This window comes from Podarcis tiliguerta (genome assembly GCF_965153285.1).
Source record: "Podarcis tiliguerta genome assembly, chromosome: 5".
NCBI classification, from domain to species: Eukaryota; Metazoa; Chordata; class Lepidosauria; order Squamata; family Lacertidae; genus Podarcis; species Podarcis tiliguerta.
The window spans coordinates 38,168,610-38,186,108 of record NC_139538.1 but is presented as its reverse complement, the minus strand read 5'-3'; the positions used below and the strand labels follow the sequence as shown (position 1 = coordinate 38,186,108).

The window sequence follows — 17,499 nt, the reverse complement described above, 5'->3', positions numbered from 1 at the left end:
TGCTGGGCGTCCCTGATGGGCAGGCGCCGTGGCGCAGGACACCACCAACCCTAATGGGTAAGACAGCCCTGATGTTTTTGGACCTAAATTCATTCTCTGTGCTTGACCTTAGCTTGTTGAGCAAGGTTGAAAGTGCAACATAGACTCAGGTGTCTTAGTAAAAGGTTTTACTCTCCTTAGACTTGGGGCCCTTCCATACCTCAGCTTAATGTAGATTGTGAGCCCCATTTGCCTCTTTTATTTCCCTCTTGTCCATGCAGCATTCTCGCCCAATTACTATTGCCCCACGTTTTCCATAAATCCAGAGATTATCTATAGGAGTCCAAATCAATTGCACAGAGAACCTCCAGACTTAGGGAGGAGTAAGTGTGTACCTGGAGGAGAATGCTGCAAGGATGAGGGAGAATTAAAGGAGGCGCAAGGAATTCATAATCCACATTGACGAGGTATGGATAGGCCCTCAGATTCTAGCCCCTGGAGATACCCCGTGGAGCACAATACAATATCCTGTCATCCTGTTCTCACAGTGATCAACCAATTGCCTATGGAAAGCCTGTAAACAGGCCAGTGAGGAGTTAATTATCATAAACATCTAGGTTCTGAGATTGCCTGGCCTTTCTAGAACCAGCCAATAAGAATGTGAGTCAAGCAAGCTGGCACAAACAGTATTGTGTTCAAATATTTTGATGTCAGTAAAACAGCCTATAAAATCTGACTTGAAGAGTCAGCTATTGACAGCTGCTTATCTACTGACAATGGTTACCAATGTGCTATACTTATATAAATGTGAGGCCTTCCTGATGTTGTAGGAGTACAACTTTCATCATATCTCATCATTGGCCATGCTAGCAGAGGTGGAGTTGTAGTCCAACATCTGGAGAGCGCCACATTGGCTACCCTTGAACTAGTGGAACACAGAATAGGGGTGTGTGATTTCCTCTTGTCAACAATTTGATATGAAATCCATTGCTGAGTTTTCCTTCCTTCATTGGACTGCACCGGCTATTTCTTTAAAGTGGAAATGTGTATAGAATATTGAAAGTTTCTGAATTCTTATCCCCTACATGACCCATTTACAGTGCAAACTTATATATACCACCTCAGAGGTAAGTCATATTGATTTCACTCCAGGTAAGTGAATATAGGATTGCAGCCTTAAGTGCATTGATACAAAAATATTGATAGGTCAGAGGACCCCTCCCAATTCTCCCCTCCTTATTTTTCAAAGCTTCTGACATTTTAATTAGTTTCCAGAGTCAAACAAGCACAACAGTATTGAATAATGTTAGAATGTGCTGTTGTTTTAAACCAGTTTTTGTATTTATACATGCATCTCTCTCTCTCTCTCTCTCTCTGTGTATATATATATATAGTGGTACCTCAGGTTAAAGACGCTTCAGGTTACAGACACGTTAGGTTACAGACTCCGCTAACCCAGAAATAGAATAGCACCTCGGGTTAAGAACTTTGCTTCAGAATGAGAACAGAAATTGCACAACGGCGGTGCGGTGGCAGCGGGAAACCCCATTAGCTAAAGTGGTGCTTCAGGTTAAGAACAGTTTCAGGTTAAGAACGGACCTCCGAAACGAATTAAGTTCTTAACCCAAGGTACCACTGTACAGTATATGCAATAATGCAATTGCTTTAACTGTTTTTATGTCGTTATATTCTAAACTGATTTGCGGTTGCCTTATGAGAAGTGATTAATAAATGAAATAAATGAATAAAGATGTGACTTAAAGAGGCTTAAGGAAAGAACTTCTCTCCCATCACATCTGTCACGTGTACACTTAGGTGTATGCACAGAAATATGCAATATGTTTTTTAGTAATCAAAATATGACTTGCGAGAAGTTGGAAATATTTAGCAGGGAAAAGTTGGAAACGTTGATCAATGTTCCCTTATTAGCACTGCCATCTTGGAAAGAAGGCATTTAATGTAAAAGCCGGTGTTTTATTTGCCAAGCCTCACTTCCCTAGGGGTGCAGCTCAACTGTCAGATCAATTCTTCCTCAGTTCATCCTCCCGTATAAGCTCCCTGACGGGCTTGGCAGTTTCTGCAAGGAGGAGGACTAACCCATCTGCCTGCGCAGGAAGGGCCAGGAGCAAAATCGGCCAGGGAGCTGGCGGCGGCTGTGCCACTGGACAGGGCTATCTCCCATTGGTTGGCCGTGTTGCTATGGAAACGTGGGACGCTGCTGCTGCGGTGGTGCGTAGGAGCCATTGCCGAATTCCTCTAATCAGGTACCGTCTGCCTATCAAGCCCTTGCAGTTCTTGGGGCAATAGAGTCCCTTCGGAGTTTCAAGACCAGGAAACGAGAGTTTTCAAGTGAGACTCATCTCTGAGTAATCATAATGCATTAGAATGGACTGCAAATGTGGCGGTCCTAATGATTAGAAATGACACCACAAGTTACTAGGGCAGTGCTGGGAAGTGACTAAGGCTGCAATCCTAAACACTTTTACTAGGGAGTAAATCCCACTGGTCACAATGCAGAGTTACTTCCAAGTAAACATGTGCTGCAAAAGCCATAGTTGGTGCTTCATAGCCCTAAATTATATTTAATTAGCAAAGTGCCTTGATGATGATTCTCCAGGCTGGGCGGTAGTGTTATGTTGTGACCTGATGTTTTGGCGTTTTTGTTTTGGCAGCACTATGACCAGCAGGAAGAAAGAATTAGCTTTGCAGGTCAGTAAGTGAGCTTAATGTTTCAAATGTGGCATTTCATTCTGTTAGAGTTTGGTATTTCCGGCTTGTTTGGAAGAGAGGGTGGTTCGGGTGCAATGTTGCATTGTATTCTGCCAGTGAAACCTTCCTACAATGGCACAGATTTAAAATAGAAAGCAGAAGTTCTAAATGGATTTACCAGTCTCCCAGGGCAACAAGAAGCCGTAATGCAATTGCTTTCATCATTTGATGAATCAGAAAGGAAATGTAAGAGCCGAATTAAACGATTCCCTACAGTGCATTTTCCAAGAACTAGTCACTGACACAGGGTGTTATATTGGTCAGAATGAGGTAAAATAAGAACCAAAGACTGAAGGGTGAGCTGCATGATAATTGGAGGAGTCTCAATTTTTAAATCTTCAAATACAAATTAAAATACAAATCAAATATTCTAAGAAAGACACTAAACCAGGTTTTGTAAGCACAACTTCTCTGTTAACTTTAGATTCAGGTAGGCAGCAGTGTTGGTCTGACACAGTTGAAATAAATTTAAAAATTGTCCAGTAGCACCTTAGAGACCAACTAAGTTTGTTCTGGGTATAAGCTTTTGTGTGCATGCACACTCCTTCAGATACACTGTTAACTTTATCTTCATTAAGACCTAGGGTAAAAAGGATGAATTGTCCTTTCAGATTGGCTATGTTGATTTGGATGTCTCCAAAGTCAACAACAACAAAAACTACCATGGGTATCAAAACACAGTATTAGTCCAAATATACATGCATGTGTGTTTTCCTTTTTATCCTAGGTTTTAATGAGGATCAGGTTGGCCAAGAGAATGTGCTTGCTTACATTTGGAAGGGATGCGATACCAGTTCTAGGGTTTGTGAGATGCAATTAGGAGAGGCACCTGTTGGAATGGGCCTCCCTCCTCCTTGCTATTGCCCATTCGTTTGCCTGTTTCCTCTGGGCCCAATCCACAAAATATCCAGAAGGAGATCTCAAAGTAAGTGGACGTTGCTGCACCGTGACCTCTGTTGTCAACTGCTTGCATGCTCAGAGAGAACAGGTGGACGGGTAGGCAGAAAGGAGACGCAGCATGAGCAGGAAGCTCTGAGTGCCAGCAATGGGCAGCCCTGCAAGAATGTAAGCATCAGTATGTGCCCAATAATGTCAACCTCTAATGTTGGCCCTGAGGGGCTGCCTGCCTGAGGAAATAATATCACAAATGATGTGATCTGTCCAGCCTGCGCAACAAATACTTTGTTGAAAATGCATGGATTAATATTCTATGTTTCATGAATCTTTTATCATAAAGTTGTTATGATGCATATTTATTTACAAGTAGTCCCATTGGTATCCGTGTCCTTCCTTCTCCTCTAGGCTGTGTGAGAAAGTATCTTAGATAATTTGCAAACTTCCATTTGAATACAAATCATACTGGTAGTAAGCAGCTGGTTGCCAGAAAAAGAATGAGTTTGCATCTTGAGCGCAGTTAGACACTACCCTATAACTGAAACATACTGGTGTAGTTTAGTCATCTGGTGTCTGGAGACAAGCATGTATGATCTCAGTGGCACTTTGGACGTAAGAACATGAATATATGAATATTAATATATATCCTATCTTTCATTCATAAAGCATGGTTAAAGAACCATATAAGAAAAATGGGAATGTGTTTGCAATTCCTTTATTATAAATTGCTCCGTATGGAATATAATCTCTATAAATCCTGCCATCAAGTGGCCAGAAGAAGAAATTGATTATTATTTCAATCCTGTTAACTACTTATATTAGAGTAGACATATTGATTTCACTGGAACGGCTCCCATGTGGCTCTAAGTCAGCTACTTATAGGCTGACCTCAAAGTGCTTTGCCATAAACAAAGTGCAGCCATCTGTTAATTAAATGTTTTGAGGTCTGATATGCTGGGCTATACAACAGAAGCAAGAACATATTTACTCTGAAATGAGTTGCTTGAGAATTATTTCCTGGGATGCTTGCAATCATGCAGTGAGATTCTATGCATGTTCCTTTTCAGAGGTAAGTCCCACTCAGTTCAGTGGGGCTTATTCACAAATGGGTTTAAACCGTGCTTTTTTCTGGGGGTACGCAGGGGTATGCATACCCCTAAACATTTTGTGAATCATTGTACATTGTCCATTTACTGTATTTATTTCCCCCGATTATGAGGAACGGCTAAGGGAGCTGGGCATGTTTAGCCTGGAGAAGAGGAGGTTAAGGGGTGATATAATAGCCATGTTCAAATATATAAAAGGATGTCACATAGAGGAGGGAGAAAGGTTGTTTTCTGCTGCTCCAGAGAAGCGGACACGGAGCAATGGATCCAAACTACAAGAAAGAAGATTCCACCTAAACATTAGGAAGAACTTCCTGACAGTAAGAGCTGTTCGACAGTGGAATTTGCTGCCAAGGAGTGTGGTGGAGTCTCCTTCTTTGGAGGTCTTTAAGCAGAGACTTGACAACCATATGTCAGGAGTGCTCTGATGGTGTTTCCTGCTTGGCAGGGGGTTGGACTCAATGGCCCTTGTGGTCTCTTCCAACTCTATGATTCTATGAACTATAAAATGGTGGTTTTCTTGAGTCAAAATGAGAGTTTAAATAGATCTACAGCATTCGTGTCTTACAAGCAGACTTCCATTTACCAAAATGTTAATATCCACGTTGGGCTGTGTGTTGGTAGCATAATGGTATCTTAAAATTAGATTCATAGAGTTGGGAAAGACTTCAGAAGTCATCTAACTGCCCGGAACTCCTGGCCTACCTGGTGGCAAGTCAGTATGTAAAGTCGTCAGTCCATATGTCCAAAGTCCAAACCGATGGCACCATCCTTCAGAGATCCTGAAGCATCCAGGCTGAGGGCCAACAACATGAGCAGACACAGCCTCCTAGCTCTGCTGCCCCTTCTATACTTTGCATGCTGATTGCAGCATCTGGGCTTCAGTCATGTGACCCTCAGCTGTTCCAAGCCTATTCTAGCTGAGGAAACAGATACATCCTTCCAGAGGTAGTGAGCCCCACATGGCCAAGTTAGGCTCCACCCACTGCTCCCTATGTTTCAGAGCCTGCCATGCTCCTGGAGAAAGGGGCCCCTCTGGCTCTGGGTCCAGCTGTTCTGGTTCCTGTGCACTGACCCCCCCATCCCCTCGCTATCCTCTGTCACCCTGTGAGTACTTCCTACACCAACCTCTCCCATAGCTGTCACCGTTTCCCTTTTTTAAAGGGAAATTCCCTTATTCCGAATAGGATTCCTCGCAAGAAAAGGGAAAAGTTGACAGCTATGACCCCTCCTCCGCCATCCCCTGCTTGCCTGTGTGTCCCAGTTCTAGCCACACCCCTCGTCAGGATCCTCTTCCTCCTCCCCATTGTCCTGCCAGTTCCTTACACTAATCAACCCACAGGTGAAACAGGAAATCCCAGGTTACAGCATCCTTGATAAGTAGTCATCTAGCTTCTGCTTAGAAACATATAATTGAGAGGTCACCACTTCCTAAAGTTTTACTGTGCTATTGGATGTTTTTCCTAATATTTAGCCAAAATCATTTGACTTGTAATTTGAATGTGTTTGAGTCCTCCTTTCTGCAGCAACAGAAAACAAATGCACAAACAAATTGCACCATCTTATGTGCCATGTTTGAGCATCGTGCTGTCTTTTATTTTCCTCTCTATATACATTTTGCCTAAAGAAAGTATTTTCATGAAACTGACTTGTGACTTTGACTTTCTGACACAAAAATCTTAGTTGCCCCCTTGCTAATTTACCAAATCTCCTTTCAGGGAGCTCTTAAAGGCTTTATTGCTTTATTGAAAGCTTTCTCAGTTATATTTCATTTACACACAGATGGTTGTTAATAATCAGGAACTTTGGGAAGAAATGCTGGGTTCCAAAGGTTTGATTGGTAAGACCTTAGCTGTAAATATGGCATGGCTCTCTATTGCTGTTACTGTGGCCTCTGATCACCAACCCTCCTCCATTCCCCCATTAATCCTCTAGAACTTCTCTTTTCACCTCTTGCAGCTACTAAGCTTGTTTTGCACCTTCCCAACCCCGTTTCTGAAGCTTCTTCTCTTCTATTCTACAGTCCCACTTTGCAGCCTTCTTTTCAGCTTACCACTCATGCGCACGCCTCCATTCTCTTGTGCAACCCCCTTGCGCACAATGCTCCCATGGTAACCTTTTGTATCTTCTTCCTCCCATGCATTGCAAGTACTAAGCATCCTTTTCATCTTCCACCATCCCCTCCTGTTCTTCAGGTTCTTTCTTGCCCCTGCTTTCATCTGCAACCCTATTCCCATTGCTCCTTCCTTTTTTTGCAGCCCCCATTTTCACCTTCAGCACTTTCTCTCTCCCTCCTCCTCTTTTCCCGCCAACAACCCCCACTTCCGTGTTTCCTCCTCTCTTATTTTGCAGTCTCCCCTTTGTCAATATATCTCATTATTATCACTTTTCTCCCATTTGCACTGTCCCTTGCAAACAGACCATCCTCATTTTTATGCCTCCTCCTTCCTCCTAATCTGCAGCCCCCTTTCCATGCACAGCCCGTGATGCTTTATGTTACCATATCTTTAAGATGAGCAGAATCTAAGAGCAAACCTGTCAGTTAGCTTGACTTCATTTGAGAAGGTTCAGTTCAATTGATGGACGGTTCTGTTTTAAATCACTACACAGAAAATGACATATAATACTAGGATCTAGATACATTATTGTGAAAGTACTATAGAATATTTCAGGCCTCTGAACCTTCTCAGACACAAAGCAGCTGAATAAAGTAAGAGGGAAACGTTTGTATACAGAAAGAAGAGAAGAACTATGAAAGGAAAAGTGATTTTAAACAACAGATGTTTGAGTAGAGCAAGCAGAGGGTGACAGTGGGAGGAAGATTGTGACTTTAAAAAATGGCAGAGGTTTGAGTAGAGCAAATGGGGAGCAACACCGAGAAAAAAGTGGTGGTTTAAAACAAGTTTTCAGTACAGCAAGAAGGGAGTTTGGTAAGGTTCTGTTGTGTTAGCTTTTTGATGTTAACTTCTGTGTAGTATTCATCTCTGTGATTTCTCCCTTCTCATACTTAAAAAACCCCAAACACTTCCCTTCTGAATACTACTTTTTGTTTTCAGTGTCCTTTCCTTCTAGATCCCATGCCACAGCCTCTGTTGTTGTGCATCCCTCCTTCTTTCTTGCTGCCCTCCCCAACTCTGACTCCATGCAAATCCAGGATTGTAATAAGGCATTACATGTAATACCATATTTTTCGCTCTATAAGACGCACCAGACCACAAAACGCACCTAGTTTTTGGAGGAGGAAAACAAGGGAAAAAATATTCTGAATCTCAGAAGCCAGAACAGCAAGAGGGATCGCTGCGCGGTGAAAGCAGCAATCCCTTTTGCTGTTCTGGCTTCTGGGAGAGCTGCGCAGCCTGCATTCGCTCCATAAGACACACACACATTTCCCCTTACTTTTTAGGATGGAAAAAGTGAGTCTTATAGAGCAAAAAATACAGTAAGTCATTACAATAAGGGCTGCATGATGACAGCCTTACATTTATTTTTATATTGAGAGATAGATATAAATACTGACAGTGTTTATAGGGCAGGTTAGAAAAGGAATGAGTGTTCCTGTTGTTGATGTACCACCTTTCACCCAAACCTGTTTCTTCCAAATATTTTGGACTACAACTCCCATCACCCCCAGCTAGCATGACCAGGGATTAGGGATAAACAAGTAGTGATAGTTAACTAATTTCATTTGCATGTGCTGAACTAAACTTTGTAGGTTCTGAAATGCCATGATTTGCTAAGTTAGCTTAATCTCTTTGTAGTGGTAGATGTTTATCAAGGCTGGTGTGGACCATGTAAAGCAGTAGTAAACCTCTTCAGGAAAATCAGGAATGAATTTGGTGATGACCTCCTTCATTTTGCTGCGGTAAGAGACGGCTTCAAATTTATATAGTAGGGGTAGCTACCATGATGCATTCCAGACATTGCCAGACTCCCAACTCCCATCAGCCCCCATTAGCATAGCCAGTGCTCAGGGATGGTTGGGAAATCATATGGATGGATCCGTCGAGAATAGTTGGCAAAGATAAATGCCTATGTGGCAAGCAGATTAAACAGGCAATTCATCTTGCTTCAGTGAGCTAAATAAAGCTGCAGTTCTATACACTAAGGTAGGGAACAGTTTTTCAGTCCTGGGGCTGCATTTCCTTGTGCCTAATCTTCCAGGCGTAGCAGGTCCAGCAGTCGGCAGAGCAAGACCACAAAGGGGGGGGGAGCAAAGCTGGCAGTGGATGGAGATACTCCACACTCTCCCTCACAAAACACAGCCTCCCCTTCCTGTGAGCTCCTCTCCCCTGCTCTGGCTAATTAGGAAACATTGTGGTTAGAGATCTCAATAACGCAAGTCTTCAGGCATTAATTATTGCTTGAAGAGGGACCATGAGTAGAGCAGGGATATGGGGATGCAACTTTAACCCTGCCACTCCGCTCAAGCCCCGATCTTCCAAGGCTGATCATTTGGCTGAGGGAGCCTTCCCAAACAGATATACAAGGCTCTCTGCTGTAGCTGTTTGCAGAGGCCAGAGAAATCACAGGGCTATGGGGGCAGAGCTAAATGTGCATCTGAATAGGTGTTTATCCAATCAGGTATAGGGAACCGAGGGCCCTCCAGATATTGTTGGGCTCCAGCTCCTATCATTCCTGTCAGTGTGGCAAATGGTCAGGGATGATGTAGAAGAAGAAGAAGAAGAGTTTGGATTTGATATCCCGCCTTTCATTCCCTTTAAGGAGTCTCAAAGCGGCTAACATTCTCCTTTCCCTTCCTCCCCCACAACAAACACTCTGTGAGATGAGTGGGGCTGAGAGACTTCAAAGAAGTGTGACTAGCCCAAGGTCACCCAGCAGCTACATGTGGAGGAGCGGGGAAGCGAACCTGGTTCACCAGATTACGAGACTACCACTCTTAACCACTACACCACACTGGCTCTCATGTGTGTTGCAGTCCAGCAATAACTGGGAAGCACCAGGTTCTAGAGCAATTCTGCTCTAGATGTTTTTCTGGCCTACCCAAAGGGTGCTTCTGTAGTTGTGAACATTTGCCCTATTATTATTATTATTATTATTATTATTATTATTATTTTACTTATTAAATTTGTATACAATACTGCCCTTCTTACACAGATCTCAGGGCGGTTCACAACATAAATGCTCTTAGTAAGTTGTTTGCTTGTTTACTTTTTATTTAGGCTGAAGTAGATTCAGTTGATGCCCTAGAGAAATATCGTGGAAAATGCGAACCTACGTTTCTCTTTTATGCTGTAAGTTGGTACTTTTGAAACCTGAGATGTCTTTTAAACCTGTTTGACTTTAAACTTGCTCCACTATGCTCTGGTGTGTATTATGTATTAAACACGTGTTTTTGCTCATATCAATGAATTTGAACTTGCTGGCAGCTGGAGATATATGTTGTTGCTGGGAATCGTATTTTTATATTTCAGATATTACCCTAGTTTGTATTTCCCCTCATTCTCTATGCATACGGTAACCTAAAATACTTTCCACAGTAGTTGTAACTTACGTAGCTCATATAAATGTATATGCTTCTGACCATAAGATTAAAGAAGACAGAGATTAGGATGCTAGAAATATTAAGAATGTAATTAGTAGTGTCTTTAGGCATCTTAGGGTAAAGGGGGGGGGAAGCCTTCAAGAGAGATTAGCACACTTAGCAATTATCCACTCCTCCATTTGTTGGTGCAAATAGCAACCAGGTTTTCTGCAGTTTGCCATTCCTTCTGATTCATTGCTAAAAAGCGGGGCAAAGCAAAACTGCTCTGATCCTTGCCTACAATGCAGAAGTGTGGACGAGCCCGAAACAGGTTGGCCTTGTGGTACTGCTCTGCTAGGTGGCTGCTATGCACAGGAAACTCTGTCAGAAGAACATTGCTCAGAGTATGTAGCTCCTGGGAAGTTGAGGGAACACATAGGACCTTCAAAACAATTTGTGGTGTGGCGTGTTCCCCGTTCAAGATTACAAGTACTCCATTTCTCTTCCTCATCCCAGTGTTCTTATCACTCTGCAGTCGGACAGCATTCCATGGCCAATTATCACAATTGGCCCACTCTGCAGGGTTCCCCCCAAAATAGTTCTTGTACTTCTTCAGACAGTTTCTTGAGTCTCCTTCCTGTGTGGGAGTGTTGTTCCTTTGGTTATGTAAGCAATGCCACTCACAACCTAATCAATGGAAGTGGAAGGGGATGATATGCTTGCTTCCTGTGGAATGGGTCGTACTACAAATTAATAGGATGAGTCAGCTAAAACATTTGCCCCAAGTAGTGTGGAAGTCAAATAACTTGACTTTAATGGATTGGGGGCAATAAATTATCTCTGGGTAAATTATTTTATGGTGCAATAAAATACATGTCTACTCAGAAGTAAGTCCCACTGATTTCAATGAGGCTTACTGCTAGGTAAGTGGGTTTAGGATTGCAGCCAAAATCAATCTTATGAGTTTGCCAACCAGTTAAGGAATTAAATTTGCATACATTTGCATGTGCCTAAAAACATTGTTTCTGAAGGAAGAAGCATCTCCTCTTTGTTTTTTCAACATTGCAGAGATAAGATAGTGCTCTTTTAAGATAGTGCTTGACATCTTCAGTTTTTGCAAGTGTTTATATTAAAAATAATTATTCTTTCTAATCTGCCTCATTATTTGGGACCACTTTCTAGCCAGTTAAAACAAGGTTCTGTTTACTGATCAAACCAATGAAATGGTTCAGCCTTGCAACCCTTGCTATCTGTGAGGCATCCCATGCTTCAGTCCTCTCCTTCCTCTTGTTCTGTGATTCTGGGTCTTCAACTAACAACAGGAGAGGTTGGAAATCAGTCCATGCTTAAAATCTAATATATTTTTTGCTGTCTTTGTAGCAGCATAGCATTTGTTGGCAGGAAAAGAAGACCCAGACTCCACCACTGGTAATATGAATGCTTGTGTTGATGCAAATTATGTTTGTAAACTATATTGGCAATTATTTTATATTTTCTGTCAGGGGGGAGAGTTGGTAGCAGTTGTAAGAGGAGCAAATGCACCATTGCTACAGAAAACAATTCAGGAGCAGCTAGAGGCAGAAAAGAAGGTCTTGGATCATGGAGCAGATAGAGTGGTGGTAATTTAACCTCTTCGATTTCATTTAAATTTAAGTTGTGTCTTTGATCAGAGTTGTGGGCAGGGGGGTTGTGGGCCATCTAGTTTAAAGCCCTGCTTAATGCAAGAAATCCAGAGCAAAGCAAGTGGCTTCTGCCCTCTGCTTGAACACCTCTAACAAGGGAGAGACCACCACTCCTCAAGGTTGACTATTGTTGAACTGTTTGTACTGTTAAGAGGTTTCTCCTAATGTTTGCTGCCTCTTAGCGGGTCCATCAGCTGTTGTTATCAGCTGATGTTCCTAGGTCCTTGTTTCCAAATTCTGTGTAGAATTCAACAGATAGTGAACCATGACTGGGACGTAACTCTGCTTCCATTATTATCTCAGTTTTAATGTTGCCTAGTGTGTGTCTACTTGAAGGGAAAGAAACTGAATAAAAAAGTGAGAGTAGTCATGTCCTTCAAATAGATACCCAGTTTCCACTTGCGGGAGAATGGAGATTCTGAAAGGAGTGACCCTATGGCCCAAGCCTGGCACTCAGTCCTCTTTCGTCAAGTGTGTGGCCTTTTGGTGTTGAGCAGGGGAAGGGCAAAGGTTTTGATTCCCTGGCATAGCTGTCAGCTTTCAGATTTGAAAATAAGGGATCAGCAACCTCAAAAATAAGGGATCAGCAGCCTCACATGTCCCGGGGAGCCTTGAAAATAAGGGATCAGCAGCCTCACCTGTCCCAGGGACAGTCTACGGGATATCTAACAATCCGGGATAGCAGTGGGAAGCTGCAGGAAACGGCACTGAAATAAGGGAATTTCCCGCAAAAAAAGGGAAGGTTGACAGCTGTGTTCCCTGGTGGGGTCCAGCACTGGGGCTGTAGTTCCTGAGAGTCCTGGCTCAAGGATATTGAGTTCAGAGTTCCATTTCTCATGGTCTTGACACCTGATGGGAAAGTGTTCTACAGGGACCCCTCCCCCTCTAAGTACAGTGGTACCTCGGGTAAAGAACTTAATTCATTCTGGAGGTCCGTTCTTAACCTGAAACTGTTCTTAACCTGAAGCACCACTTTAGCTAATGGGGCCTCCAGCTGCTGCCATCCTGAAGCAAAGTTCTTAACCCGAGGTACTATTTCTGGGTTAGCACAGTCAGTAAGCTGAAGCGTCTGTAAGCCGAGGTACCACTGTATGTGTCCAAGTCACTGCTGATCATCTGGGATAGCTCTGTATGCATAAACGTTATGGGTTTCAGAGGCTGCAGGAATCTCTGGCACCTGTGGAGAATGTTATGCATCTCTTCCTCTGAGCATCCTCTACTAACAGTGAGAGCATGTGCAGCTTCTTCCCTCAGCTCCTTAGTATTCATGAATTCAACAACACATTCATTATCCATCAGATTGTACCCATTTGTTAATAAAAATCAGCTCCAGAGGTAAAAACCGTAAAAAAATACTAATAGATCACATATTGGAAAAATAAACAAAACACACCACCAATGAAACAAAAAAAACCCCTATTACTAAAAATAACTATTGTCTATTACATAACACTAGTCTTCATTAAAATGTAGTTTTTCTAAAATAGTCTGCAACCAACACCCTTGTATGCTTTGATACTAGATCCAGGATGAAGCGATTCCTAAAGAAGTGAGTCCTGCCATTGAGGGAGAGGAAGCAGAAGATGGGGAAGAAGAGGAGGAGGAGGAGGAAGAAGAAGCAGGTATTTGGCTGTACTCAGTGTCATATAGGTAATACCATTTATATAGTTTAAAAATTATCCTTGCACAAGAAGGTAAGCAATCTCAGATTGGATTTTTGCCACTGCTCTACTTTAGATTTTGTCACTGATATTACTCACCCCAGAAGGGGCATCTTCTGGGTTTATGTAGATAAATGAGGCTTGTGTTGTGGTACAGCTGTGAATGCTGAGTTGCAGCAAAGTCAAAGGGACTAGGCTCCATCGCTTAGGAAATGTCACTTTCTCTCCTCCCAGTATGCTTGAGAAAACCATTCTTATGATATATTTTGGGCTATCATAGTACTAGGCTTAGATGGTTAAACCCCCCCCCCCCCGAAAAACTGAAAGAGTATTTAATTTTACGGTTTTATACTGATCCAAAAGGCTGAAGCAATTTCACAGTATAAATATCAGGCAGATATCCCTCCTTTGATGTTTTTCCAGGGTCTGCTTTCTTCTTATGCTAATTTCCTCTCATGCTTTCTTCCTAGATTAATTCACCAATTGATGCTTTCTGGAACTGGCTTTCTCACTATCATTTGGAGCTGATGAGTAATGTTACAGACAAGTTTTCTCTAATATAAGTGTAAAAAATTAAATGGCTACATATTGCCATAAGCAGCAGCAATGTGTTTCAGGTTGGAGTAGTCTATGAAAAGAATTACAGATGTTTAGGAAAGCCTTGTTACAAATCTGACTATCAGGTCAGTACTATTCAAGACAGCATATATGGACAGTAGGAGAGCTTTGCTGGGCTTATCTCATTCAATATCAGATCAAAGGCTTATTTAACCCTGCATCCTGTTCCCCATATGTGTCTATGGAAAGCTCAAAAGCTGGGTAAGAGCACAACAGCTTTCTGCTGCAGTTGTTCCCCTAGAATGGGCACTCTGAGCTATGATGTCTCTGATCCTACAGGCAATATGCAAACATCATAATCTGTAGCTACTGATAGATTTATCTTCTATCATGATGATGATGCGTGCCACACAGGTTTGTCATGTACCTAGTGTGGTGTCCTCAGTTGCTCTGGGGAAGACTATCCTGTTGTCATGTACAATTGTCGGTCTAGTCAGCTTTTGTACATGGTTACATCATCTTGTCCTGTGCCAGAGGCAGCAAAATGTCTTGGGTCAGGCCTGTCTCTGATTGAACCCTGGATTAAAGGCTTTCCAAACAGAACAGAGGTGATATAACAGTTTTGCAAACCCTTTGGATATATGTGAATGAGCTAAACTGTAAACTTGCCGAAGAAACTGTAAACTTTCACAACAGAAATGTTATGATTGATCTTGCACAGTGTTGGTTTTGTCACTGGAATCAATTTTCTAAGCTTAGTAGGGACTCAAAGATTTATCAACATGTGAATTTACAGTGGCTGTGTTGAATTCTGATATGGTGGCTCATGCAAGACTTGCCGGATTGGAAGTGTGACTTTTTGTGAGACAGGCAAACCACCTAACGCACGTTTGCTTCTTGTGGTTATTATTATCAGTGACTCATGCATTTTCTGGCATTGCTTTTCTCTTTGAGAATACTTGCACCTGATTACTGTTTTAATAAAGAAATTCAAGTAATTACAAATTTGTTTTTCTTTTCCACATCCACAATTTAGAGCTCTGCTATCTGGCCTTAACAGAAAGTCATGAGATGCTTCATGGCAAAGAAACCATGAGGATTCCTTTGTGCAAAGGAGGTCCACCACTAGGCAGGGAGCAGGTGACACTGTGGTCTAAACCACTGAGCCTCCTGGGCTTGCCGATTGGAAGGTCTGCTGTTCGAATCTGCACAGAGGAGTGAGCTCTTGTTGCTCTGTCCCAGCTTCTGCCAACCTAGCAGTTCGAAAGCATACCAGTGCGAGTAGAAAAATAGGTACCACTGTGGTGAGAAGGTTTCCGTGCACTCTGGCACTTGTCATGGTGTCCTGTTGCCCCAGAAGTGGTTTAGTCATGCAGGCCACATGACTTGGAAAGCTGTCTGCGGACAAACACTGGCTCCCTCAGCCTGAAGTGAGATGAGCACCACACTCCATAGTCACCTTTGACTGGATTTAACCATCTAGGGGTCCTTTACTTTTACTCTTACCATAGAGGTCTCCAAATGGGAAAGAACAGCAGTCTAAGCAGGATGCGCCATCATAACTGACATTGCATAATCCTACTACCAAATAAGACTCAGTGAGTTCAATGGGATTTAATTCCAGTTAATTGACCCCTAGTTAGTGCAGGTGGCGCTGTGGTCTAAACCACTGAGCCTAGGGCTTGCTGATCGGAAGGTCGGCGGTTCAAATCCCTGCGATGGGGTGAGCTCCCAGCTCCTGCCAACCTAGCAGTTCGAAAGCACATCAAAGTGCAAGTAGATAAATAGGTACCGCTCCGGCGGGAAGGTAAACGCTGTTTCCATGTGCTGCTCTGATTTCGCCAGAAGCGACTTAAGTCATGCTGGCCACATGACCTGGAAAAACTGTCTGCGGACAAACGTCAGCTCCCTCAGTCAGTAAAGCAAGATGAGTGCTGCAACCCCAGAGTTGTTCACGACTGGACTTAACTGTCAGGGGTCCTTTATCTTTTTTTTTTTTAGTACCTTTACCTTAGCTGATACCATGCACACTCCTTATAATGTAACATACTAAGGTGTATCTCAGTATCTTAATTGGTGTCTTGTACATGCCTACCATAAAAGGTGTTGAGAAGAAAACGCCACTCCAGAAAGCACAGAATGGAGCAACATCACCAGCCACATGGTTAGTATCCATAACAATGTGAGCATTCAGCTGCTGTATCTTGACATTCCTGCCCCAGGACCAGCTGCCTGGGATGCCTGAATATCAGCTAGCTGCATGGGAGGCTACTTGAGAAGAAGGGGAAGTGTATGGAAGCACATTCCTAGATCGGGCCTGACTTAGAGGCAGGAAGGAATGGAGCTTTAGCTCTTGCACAAAACTCCCAGCTTGAGTTGCCTCATTGCTGAAGCATCAGTGCTGTTCTAAACTGTAACCAATGACAAATCCCTCCCATCAGCATACAAATCAGTATGGCTAATTTGACCCAGCAACACCCCCCCACACACACACTGGCCTGCAACCAACCAACCATGCCCTGGGCCCTCTGGTCTCTCACTTGGTCAGCAAAAATAAGCTCCAGTCATATGCTATGCAAAAGAATGGAAGTTTGTAGACTTGCTCAGGGTGAAGGACTGTGATAAAACTAGAATTCCTTCCTGTTTTCTGCCCCCTTAATCTCTGGGGGCATTAGCCGCTACGGATAGGCTGCCTGATAACTGAGTTAAATTAATGGTCCATCCAGCTTGGCATTGTTTACATTGACTGGTGATAGTGGCTCTTCTGGGTTTCACATGGGTCTGTTTTTCAGTCCTACCTGGAGATGGCCAGGATTGAATCTAGGACCTTCTACATGCAAAGCAAATGCTCTACCACTGACCTTCAGCACTTCTGCAACTGTTAACTATTGGCAACTATTAGCCCCCTGTCATCCCATCATAAATGACGTAAAATACTCTTATTTGTTTTTAGGTGATGAGCAGGAGTTGCCGTTAGAGGAGGCATATCTATTATGTATCCAAATGCATATGCAAATGAGCTGTCAATTAGGGAAATCCTTTTTATCTAATTTACTCAGATTACAGGCTAAAGCCTCACCCACCCCCGCATTTATCTAACGGATCCAACGTCGCCGCTCTACCAGAACCTATTGAATGAGGAACTGTTAATAATGCACTATTACATGAACTGCCCCCATCCCCCGCTCCGTTTAATATTTGAGGTTGTTGAACCTCGGAGCAGCAGCTTAAAACGCGTCCCGCGCCGAAACCTTAAATCGTATTGAATTAAAAACCACAACAGCCAACAGCCGCGAATTTACGCTCTCGGATGCATCTCTCTTCGGCGCCAGAAGGGGGCGCTGCGAGATCGAAGGCCCGCTTGGCCC

The 17,499-nt window shown here is 43.0% G+C and overlaps 1 protein-coding gene across 8 annotated transcripts; it reads left to right on the top strand.

Annotated features, from left to right (window-relative positions):
- The first annotated feature begins 1,862 nt into the window (after positions 1-1,862).
- On the top strand, positions 1,863-15,136 carry LOC310677988 (thioredoxin domain-containing protein 6-like). 8 transcript variants are annotated; one of them, XM_083441257.1, is made up of 9 exons: positions 2,189-2,243; positions 2,652-2,688; positions 3,476-3,673; positions 6,531-6,588; positions 8,507-8,610; positions 9,929-10,000; positions 11,733-11,849; positions 13,435-13,534; positions 14,044-15,136. In XM_083441257.1, exons 4-9 carry the CDS (start codon positions 6,531-6,533, stop codon positions 14,046-14,048), a joined length of 456 nt encoding a protein of 151 aa, XP_083297383.1. In that variant the 5' UTR covers positions 2,189-2,243; positions 2,652-2,688; positions 3,476-3,673; the 3' UTR covers positions 14,049-15,136. The 8 variants fall into 8 exon arrangements, with proteins under 8 accessions (XP_083297381.1, XP_083297377.1, XP_083297383.1 ...); XM_083441251.1 differs by lacking the exon at positions 3,476-3,673 and having other exon boundaries at positions 1,865-2,243; XM_083441252.1 differs by lacking the exon at positions 6,531-6,588.
- Positions 15,137-17,499: the final 2,363 nt, after the last annotated feature.

Bases quoted from the DNA above. Each gene is read 5' to 3' on its own strand.
- LOC310677988 (XM_083441251.1), top strand. From the start codon at position 2,179: ATGGAAACGTGGGACGCTGCTGCTGCGGTGGTGCGTAGGAGCCATTGC. The intron at 2,244-2,651 runs GTACCGTCTGCC...TTGTTTTGGCAG, and splicing joins TGCCGAATTCCTCTAATCAG to CACTATGACCAGCAGGAAGA. The intron at 10,001-11,732 runs GTAAGTTGGTAC...ATTTTCTGTCAG, and splicing joins CTACGTTTCTCTTTTATGCT to GGGGGAGAGTTGGTAGCAGT.